At 41.7% G+C, this 10781-nt stretch overlaps 1 protein-coding gene across 1 annotated transcript; it reads left to right on the top strand.

Moving 5' to 3' along the window:
* The first annotated feature begins 1598 nt into the window (after nucleotides 1-1598).
* FOXL3 (forkhead box L3) lies at nucleotides 1599-4833 on the top strand. Its single transcript, XM_072597804.1, has 3 exons — nucleotides 1599-1801; nucleotides 2330-2498; nucleotides 2934-4833. Exons 1-3 carry the CDS (start codon nucleotides 1695-1697, stop codon nucleotides 3414-3416), a joined length of 759 nt encoding a protein of 252 aa, XP_072453905.1. The 5' UTR covers nucleotides 1599-1694; the 3' UTR covers nucleotides 3417-4833.
* Nucleotides 4834-10781: the final 5948 nt, after the last annotated feature.

Below are 10781 nucleotides of genomic sequence, written 5' to 3'. Positions count from 1 at the left end.
TTTGCCTGAAAAGATGCTGCAGAGCTGATGAAGGTGAGGGTCCCCAAGGTAGTTCAGTACTATGATGACAGCATCCAATTCGTCAATCTGTACCAACAGGGACATTCTGAAGTCAAAGGTCAAGTAAGAGTGTGGGAGATTTATTCATTTTTACTACTTCTTCCTGGCATCAAGCGAAGGGGCTCCCTTTCCCCTACTTTTGCCCCCTTCATTCTCACAGGTTCTGTATCTGCTGCTTCATTCTCCATTGCCCTCATCAATATATTTCCAGTTAATTAGTAAAAAAAAAAAAAAAAAGACAGAGGAAGCATGGTATGATCTCCTGGATGCTGACCTGAGGGACAGTAGAACTAAATTTTGCGCAGATGTCTGACTTTGCTCAAATTACTCTATCTCTTCTGGCCTCAGTTTCTTAACTGGTCAGTGGGAGGATTATCTAAATTATGGGATCTTTCAAGTTCCTTTCAGCTATAACATTATGATAGATCCATGAAATAATTTCATTTCACTAGCATCCATGCTATTCTCATTTTTAATTTCTTCTAAGAAACTTTACAGGAATTTTTTTTCTATTTCCATATTAGTTCCCCACCTCCCCTCCCCCCCCAAATCCCTGGGAAACAGCAGACCTGCTATAATTTGATTATCTTGTGGCATACACCTTTTTCAAGTCCCGGAACCTTTGTTATGACTTTGGTTTACATCACTTGTTGGAAAACACTCCGAAGCATAGAAAAACTATTAAATGGTTACAGTATTGGATGCCAACACACAGGGCTATTACTCTAATTCATCCCCCAGATCAAAGCCCACACAAGCAGTTCTCCAGCCGGGAGCTATTTTCCCTTAGCTTTCCTACTTGACAGTAGGCTCCCGGATTCTCTGTTCTGTCTTCTTTGAACATATAGCTTTTCCTTTAGTCACGGAAACACAATTTATGTCTATTATGCTGTATTACAGATTATATCTCAGGAGATGGGCATTATTGGATGGAATGTCTGCCGACTGTAAGTGGTGTGTGTGAGTGTTTCCTTAGCCAAGCAGGGGGAAGGGAGAGGATGGAAAGGGGGTGAGGATGAGAGGACAAGGCATGTGTGTTTGGAGGGAATAGATCCTAAAACTTGAATTTGCAAAAGTCAAGCTTAAAGCATGATTTATTAACCTCAGAGCTATTTTGTTTTGTCATAGTTGTGTATGGAGATGATCAGAAAAAGAAAAAAAAGAAGAAAGCCTGGCCCCTCTCCACCTCCACATCGGACCACCCAGGGCTCCTGAATATGGCTGGCTACTGGCTGTACAAGCCAGGGGGTTCAAAGGTTCATGAGAGAAGTAACCAATTTAATCAGTTATTAGCTGCCCCCCCTATAACCAGATTGGATGCACACACAGACACATACAGTCACACAAAGTGTGTGTGTGTGTGTGTGTGTGTGTGTGTGTGTGTGTGTGTGTGTGTGTGTGTGTTGGGGAAGGGGGGTAGGGAGCTAGAGAAAGACTCTGGGATTCAAGAATTACAAAAACAACCTCCACCCCTGGTCTGGGAGAGTATGTGAGTGGGAGAGGGAGAGAGTGAGGGCGGAGGAGAAGGAGGAGGAGGAGGAGGGAGGGGGAGGAGAGGGACGAGGCGCTAAGGGAGAACCCCACACCAGCTCTTGCACCCTGCCTGAGCTGAGCGGCGCCTGGCTGAGAGAAAGATGTTCGATAACACGCAGTATCCTTACAACTGCTTCAACTACGACGGTGATGATTACCCCGCCTGCAGCTCCGACGAGGAGAAGAAACTCAGCCGCCCAGCTTACAGGTAGCCGAGAAGTTTCATCGAAGTCTTCCGCTCTGGGGCAAGGTGGTACTAAGGATGGAGGGTGCGGGAGGCAGCCAGGACAGGGACTCCCCCCAAGTCCAGCCCCGGCTTGGGTCGAGGAAGATGCTGGTGGGATCCTGGGGCGGGGAGAGCTCGGCTGGCCGGGACTGGAGGAAAGAGCTGGTGCTCCCCAGGCATCGGCAGTAGGCAGTAGGGGTCGCCAAGGGATGGGGGCGGAGAGTAGGCTGGATGCGCCAGGGTAGGCAAACGTTGGCACTTGGTGGACACTAGGGAAGTCTGACTAGTGGCAGTGTCACTCATTGGAAGACTCACCCCCAGCTTTCCTGGAAGCACCGTCGGTCTCCCAGTGAGGGGGTCTAGGAGGGAAGAGTGGAGGAGACTTTTTTGTAGGACTGGTCCTCCACTAAAACGATAATAACGCAGCGCGCCTGGAGAGCAGAGAGACGCCCCTCCGGCTGCTCAGCGCTTTATCCCAGGCAATGGCTTAACCCTGAGTTTCTTTTCCAGCTACATTGCCTTGATTGCAATGGCCATCCAGCAAAGCCCTGCCAATAAAGTGACGCTGTCTGGCATTTATGACTTTATAATGAAGAAATTCCCTTACTACAGATCAAACCAAAGAGCCTGGCAAAACTCCATTAGGCATAACCTATCCCTTAACAGTTGTTTTGTAAAGGTAAGAAGATTAATCGCAGTCTCTTCTCATAGTCCCGTTATTCGGCAGCAGCAGCAGCCTGAGATGACTTTCTATCTAGGAAACATCTGTCTTAAATATTCTCGCTGAAACCCAAGGGGAGGGGGGGTACTCTTGAGAAATCCTATGATTGTGCTCTAGATAATTAAGAGCTCTCTCCCTCCCAGCTGTTGAAAAGTTAATGGTCTTCTTGTCTGATTTCCATTAATGTATACCAAGTTAACCAGAGTTGGGTTTTGTTGTTGTTGTCGTTGCTTTACCTAGGAATTGCACAATTTGGGGGGGAGGGAGGGGGAGGCATGATTTCAATGACTTGTATGTTTATACCAATCGTGACTTTAAATGAACACAGATGCAAAGTGCCAGCATCTGCGAACCATACCCACACTGAACTAACTGCCTTTCTCGCAAATCCAGGTCCCCAGGATGGAAGGGAAGGAGAAGGGGAAGGGAAACTATTGGACTTTCGCTTCAGGATGTGAGTCCATGCTGGATCTTTTTGAAAATGGGAATTATAGGAGGAGACGTAGAAGGAGAAATATGAAAAAGGAACCTAAAGAACAGAAGTCAGGTGGGATTGTGGGGCCTTCTACCCCTGAGCTACCCACTACGGATTCCTGTTCACAGGGCATCCACCTGAATGAAGGTACACCTAACAAACACGAATTCAGAGCCCCTCACCTAGACCCTTCGCCGTTCTTTCCAAATGGCCTCTCTGGTCAACAGAACCTAAGCAATGCCTCTCTTGGAAAATCTGACTCAGAAATTAAATTTAGCATCGATTACATCCTCTCATCACCCGATCCTTTGCCTGCCCTGAGATCGCCCTTCAGTACGCAAGATAATAAATATCATCTACTGGAGCCTCAACAAATTAACCTCCAATTTTGGACAATGTGAGACACTCATGCAATGGAGTATATTCTGGGACTACTCTATAACCCCCAGCTGTCAGTCAGTAAGATTGCTGTGCCTCTTTCCCATGTCACCTGCTGGAAGGGCACAATCAAGTCAGCCTTTCGTACAAAAGCTGAGGTGTTCCATCAAAAGCAAGAGCTTGATTTCATCCATTTGTGCTTAATGTTTAATCCATTTGTTGTGGGGCGGGGGAAGACTTTTGATCTCATGAACGATGCAAATGTGAAACTGGTATTGTTCCTTAAAGGATGCTCACTTGTGGAGGAACCTATACCATATATCAATTCAGTTCAGTTCAATTCAACAAAAATGTGCCAGGCACTGTGTTAGGTCCCAGGGTTACAAAGGCATGGCTGTGCCAGACAGGTTGGCCTACTGACACTGTTTGCCTTTAAAAGAAAACAATTAGGACAATATTTGATTCCTTTAGTCTAATTCTTAGTATTATGGCTCATAACTCCATTCCATAACAAAATCTCTTGAAAGCTGTTTACATAATTGGATGAGAGAGCTATGTAAACTCTAAACTGTAATGTGTGATTTGAGCTTACCCCATGAAAGTTATATCCTAATATTATTTACTTTGGTCAGTACTCGGGGATGATGTGATAAGACCTAAAGAGATCTGCCCTAACCTATCTGCAAAGAGAATGTCTTCTCGCATTATTGTGATGGCTTAGGAAATTTCTCAAACTTGTTCTATACAAGGTGGAAGAAATTAAAAGTTTGCTAGGAATTTTAGACATTGAAGAAGCACTGGAATGGTGTTATTTCTACCCCATAACTCTAAGTGGTTACATTGATCCCACTTGCTATCAGTCACCAAAGTGGGAGTGAAAAAATGTCCTTCCCATTTTGATGAAGTGGATAGTCAGAGACTGGCACAATTATAGATATCAGTATTAGGATGGTATGCACCATTTGAAATGTAAATTATTTCATTACTGTGGGAGATGAGCATTTAGAAAAATATAATCATACACATGAAACTATTTGATCATTCAGTATTTTTATCAAACACTTTTGTAATCCAAATTTACAGAATTGTTTGCTATCCATAACTTAATTTGAACGTTATCGTGGATTACACTAGACTTGATTTGCAAGGTGGCAACCGTAAGCTAGTGTCTCAAACAGAAATACATACAGAGTCTAAACTTCTTGAGACATACTTTCAAAGCGAATTCAGGCTTTAGGAAAAGGAACTCAAGGTAAACAATCATATGCAACTTGATAAGGAGAAACTAAAACCAAGTAAAAGATAGAGATGACTTGAATTTTGAGATGAGAAGTCTAATGTTTCATTAAGTTATTCATACTGTATATAGACATTTGACACACTTTTACATATTTTCAGATGAGTAAAGATCACTAGTGGCATTTATAAACATTGTGAAAATGCGTACTCTTGTCTTTTTTATGTTCAAAATTGTTACCGATGTTGCTACTACCTTTTCAACTCCCCCAAACCCCAACATCTTGTTGACTTCTTTCTTAGAAAATGAATTTTCAGAAAACCCTTCACCTTAGCAAGAATAGCTTCGCCACACCTCACTGGAGATTTCTTTCATAGAAAAGCAGTAGGAACTACGGATATATATTTAGAAGAGCACAGCAGTAGCAAGAATGCCACCAAAAAAAAAAAAAAGCACCCCACCACCTGCCTTCCAAGTTCCCAAGAATACTTTTCAATGACCATATGACATTTTCATGTTGTTGGATGAGGGGTGTATGTGTATGTGTGTCTTGTGAGTTTTTTTTTTAATGTCTGCACTCCAACGTACGTATAGCTATATTTATATCTGAGTTGCTGTCTTGCCAAAAACATTATTTTTAATTGTGCTATATATAAGCAGGATGGTGACAATGCAGTGTAGTCTGTACTGGAAACAAGCATATATGGAGTGTTTGGAAATATATTTTTCTGTTGCCAGTGGAGCAAATACAATTTACTTTATATCCTTTGTGCTCATGGTTAATTGGCTTCTTTCTCTTACCAGTGAAAACTGGTTTAGGGTAGAACTCTTGGGATATGTAAACCCAGCTATATAAATATTTGGATACAGAAGGTTCCAGCCACTTTGAAAGGAGAGAAGTCAGGAAAATAATGAATTTCCAATAGGAATATCAACTCACTAAAGCTAACAAATTTGTAAACCAGCCAGTCATTCAAGTTGCCTAGTAAGGAAGGTGTATTTGAGGTTGTCAGAACATACAGTTGTGGGAATTTGTGTACAGATATGTGCTAACATTTGTTTTGCAAAGGATATCAATCATGTTTCTAAAAGTGAAGGGACATTTTTCAATTTGCCCAGTGTATTATATTCTTACCACTTTAGAAAGGTTTCTAGCACTTAAAGTGAATGGCATTTAATATAGAACAACATAACAGGGGTAACGGCTGGATGTGACCTATTCAAATGTCGCTACCATTACATAGCTATTCCCAATGCAATTATAATTAAATACTTTATGCCTTTCTTGCAAATCTGCTGATCGATCATTGATATTAACATTAATACTGTATTACCCCCGAGCAGATGTCTACCACACAAGTGTTATGGATCACCAGGTTTCCATTAACAAAGTTGTGAGGTATTGCCATATGCTAGCCAGGGATAAATTTACGCAAATTACCTTATGACAAAGCATCTAGGACTGTGCTATACCAAGGAATAATGTTATTCCTCTTCTTAGGCCACAGTGATTCTATAAGTTATGTATTCTTATAGTCATATGGATAAAGAGAATTAAGAAAAAAGACCCTATTTACAGATGAACTTAACTATATGTTCTTTGCAAAAGCACCCAGCGTATGATCAATTGTCATTGTCCGTATTGATGAAAGGGAGAAAAGTAGCATCATGTAAGCTAATCGGAAATCTTAATCATTTCAACATAGCTTTGGAAGGGAGGACACATGATCAGACATATCCACTTAGAAAGACATACACTCTATGGCTGTCTCTAATTTAATGCCTACACTGCATCTTTAACCCTGGTCAGTTGCTTTGCAAATGGGTATTATTGGAACCCAGCAATAAAGTACAGAAGATTCGGTGCTTACTTGTCCCTGCTATCAGAGACACAGCATTCAAGGTCAGGTCCTCTCTGAGCAAGTCAGTCAGTATCATCTCTGTACATGAGGGACAGTTCATCATTCTTCATCACAGATATTGCCTGAGCACCTGATAAGTGCAAGACCCTGTACTGTGTGCTATGAATTTAGGAGTAAGGGTACAAAACAGATTATCCCCAAGCACCTGTTCTCTTCTATTAGCTTGTGCTAGGTGCTGTGGGGGATACACAGGACAAGATTCCTAAGGTTCTTTCCCTCTAGGATCTTATAGTCTAGCTAAGGAATTGAACTGCATACACATGGACAAGATTCTCTCCATCCCTTAATGCTCTTTCCTGATGTTAAATATTAGTGGTATGCACCCACACTCTCTCCCTCAATGATGACTGAGCTCCAAGGAGGTTCAGAGTCACTTGCAAAAGGTGGGTAAAGAAAGGTGAGAGTTTGGAGCTTACATGCTACAAAATGACATGCATCCCATTTATTTTCCTTTCTGGCTTGAATGGTTGGAAATGAACCAGATGTCTGAAGTAGGCAAGGAGAAAAAGAATATTTTCCTACTCAAACATATTCTCCAAATAGTCCATTAATTGGAGATTCATATGGATTTAGAATAACAGGTTGGGTGACTGCTTGTGTGGGATGCTGTCAATCATTTGATGGAGGTTGAATTAGGTGACTTTGAGATCTTACTAGCTTTGAGACTCTATGCTGGCAAACTGTTTTGGGGAGAACAAGAGTCCCCAGAGAGAATTTAACATCAGTCATTCTCATTTTTTTTGGTGGATGATTTAAATAGTTTAGTAATAGACTTAGCCAAAAAAGTCTCAGTGAATAGGGAAAGAAAAAGGCATATGCCATCTTTCTAGGACTGCCAACCCTCAATACCTGAGGAAAACAGTCAAAAACAAGATCTGGACCACTGCAGGCTAGGAAACCCTGATTTTCATTTGATCTGTAAACATGCAGGTCCCTCATTCAGGCTTTCAACCAATGGTCTCAGTGAGTGTCTAAGTAACTTGCTCATATCTTGATTTCTTATCACTTGTTTTCCTTTCACCTTCCAACCACCACCTTATCTGACTCTAGAACTCTTCTTCTTTTTCCTTCTCCCTCTCTGCCAACACATGTGGCACAGGAGTCCTTTTAAAGAGTTTATTCATGAGGGGGAAAGGAATCTCAGATTCCAGCTAAGAGTTGGAAGGGATCTGAGAGGTCACTTAATCCAATCTCATACATAACCAAGAATGTCCTCCACAGAATTCCCAATAAATAGACATCCAATCTCTGAAGGCCTTTAATGAAGGGGAATCAATGATATTTTTGGTGGTACAATCAAGCGTGTCCACTGTTCTAGGAGCAAGCAGAAATTTTTGTGCCCAGAATCTGAGTAATAGAGTTTCCTCTTCACAACCACCTCGCCTCCAGTTCTGCCAAGCCAGCACTGGAGCCTGAGATTCAGATAAACTGCAGGGGCAGGGCCGCCATTCAGTGTGAGATAAAGATCAGCTGCTCAAATCCCTCAGGAGTATCAGGTGGGGGCAGGGCCACTACACAGGGCTGAGGTAAGAATCAGCTGCTCAGTGCCCCCAGGGCTTTTATGATCCAACAATGGATGCAGGCTGCTATAGGGGCTACTGTAGAAGCTGCTGCCACCCGCCAGATGCAGCCTCTGGCTGGAGCTATGGGAAGGCCCTTCAAAACCCTCTCACTGACCTTTGACTCCTGTGGGTTGAGGGATCTGTGAACTGCTGCTACTGGGACTGGGGATTCCACGACTGGGGATTCCGTGCCCAGGCCTATTGGGGTCCTCCCCAAGCCCTCTGTGCAACCAACGCTGGGCTGGGCTCTGCTCCGTGTCCAGTGCGCCAGACGTTTCCCGTCGGCCTTTCAGGTCACCCTGGGCTGGAAATCTCCTCCACTCTGTTGTTTCATGACTTCTGCTTCTCTAGAATTTGTGGAGAGTCTTTCTTTACAGGTATTTATGGGCTGTGGGGAAAGAGCTAGCAGTGTGTGTATCCTTCTAGTCCGCCATCTTGGCTCTGCCTCCCAATCAATGATATTTTTGGACAAGTCTGTTAAGAAGATTTTTCCTAATATCAAGACTAATTCCAACCTCCAGCCAATGCTCATTGTTCTGCCCTCCAGAGACAAGCAAATCAAATCTAATCCCCCTTCTGCAGACCAGTCCTTCAAGTAGTTGAACGTAATTATCCCATCTCCTCTTCTAAGTCTTTTCTTCTATAACTGAACATCTCCAGTTCCTCCAATCAATCCTCATATAAAATTATCTGTTATCCTTTGATCATTCTAGTCATTTCCTTATGGACACATTCCAGCTTGTCTATATCATTCCTAAAATGTGATGTCCAGAACAGAGTAGTATCTAGGTGTAATCCAAACAGGACAGTCTTTCATAGTGCTTCCCTTGATCTAGACCAAAGGTTCTTAACTTGGGATCCATGGACTGCCAAGTTCCATGGAGGGGTGTCAGGGGGACCATGAACTTGGATGGGGATACACACACATTACATATATCTATATATCTATATATCTATATCTATCTATCTATATATATATATATATATACACACACACACACACACACACACACACACACACACATATATATATGTAAGTCTATATATTTTATTTTATGAAAATTAATATTATTCTGAGATGAAGGTTCATAGAATGCCAAAAGGGTCCACAAACCAAAAAAAGGATAAAAATTCTTCATCTAGACATTATGTCATTTGCAGAAAAATCTAGCTCTTTGGGCTACCATGTCACATGTTTACTCATACTGACGCTGAAGTTTCAGTACACTAAAATTTACTGGTCTCTTTTTCTCTCATAGGAATTCTTATCTAATCATACCTCCCCTATACCCTTTAGGTAAAATTGATTTTTGGACCTCAGGGGTAAAACCTTGCATTCATCTTTTCCCAATTTATTCTTACTTGATTTTCATTATCCTTTCCTGTCTAGAACTTTTTGTATCCAAATGCTCTCATTTAATGTGCTAGTTATTCCCCCATCCTTGACTCCCGTACGATTTTGCAAGAACACTGCCTCCATTAACCAAATCACTGATAAAAATATTAATTAACAGAGGACCATCGACAGGTCCCTGAGTTACTCCACTGGAGATGTCCCCCCAATCTGACACTGTATGATTAATTGTTCTTCATTAAACCAATCTCAAATAGATCTAATTCATTATTATCTAGTAGCTAAAAGCTAATATTTATATAATGCTTACTATGTTCTGAGCACTATGCTAAGCACTTTATAATTATTATCTCATATGATCTTCACACAAGGTAATTACTATTATTATCATCTCCCTTTTACAGATGGGGAAACAGAGGTACAAAGAAATTAAGTGATTTGCCCAAGATGACACAACCAGTAAGTGTCATAAGACTCGGTCCCTTTTTCCTGACTTCAGGGCTGCTACTCTATCTATTGGGGATCTAACTGCCCCACACTTCTCTGACTAATCTGTAAGAAAAGCAGTTGAGATTTTGCCAAATGCCTTGCTGAGCTCTAAGTATGTTATATCTATGGCGTTCACCTGACCTACTAGTCTAGTTACTCTATCTGAAGAGAAAACTGAGGTTAGTTTGACATGACTTATTTTTGATGAAGTCATGCTGGCTTTTAGTGATCATGACTTCCCTAAGTGCCCATTAATCATCCCCTTAATAATCTGTTTTTAAATTTTCCAGGAATAAATTCATATGTAATACACAATGATAAAAGTAATCAGAAGTGCATATGAAATGAATCTACCCAGCACAGACTGGGTGGCTCCAAAGCTTAATAATCTATGTTATCTAGCCAAAATCCCCAGACAGAGTTTCCAGACCCTAGAGCTCTATCCTCAAGCCTATATGCTCAGCTCTGGCTCAAACTAAAAATTGGTGGCCGCCTCAGTTAATGCTAAAGCTGGTCATCTAAGTCTCTTCCCTCCTTTGTCTGTTCCTGCAGGAGGAATTCAGGGGATTTTATCTGCTTATTCATACTTCATATTAGCTTCCAGAACAACCTTTCTTTCACAGAGAATATGTTATACCATTTCTCTGCTCAAAAATATTCAGTGGCTCGCTCATTCATTCATATTTTGCTCATTCATCATTCATTGTCCTAGACCTCTGATTTTATTGCCAGCAGGAGCTCCTGCTCAGGAAAATCCATCTACCAAAGCAATTGAATATTCTGTAACTTAATTGTCTTAGCTGCGAGCAGCACTGGGAAGTTAA

This window comes from Notamacropus eugenii, chromosome 3 (genome assembly GCF_028372415.1).
Source record: "Notamacropus eugenii isolate mMacEug1 chromosome 3, mMacEug1.pri_v2, whole genome shotgun sequence".
Lineage (NCBI taxonomy): Eukaryota > Metazoa > Chordata > Mammalia > Diprotodontia > Macropodidae > Notamacropus > Notamacropus eugenii.
Note: the sequence above shows the minus strand (reverse complement) of the source record. Positions and strands in the feature narration are given on the sequence as shown.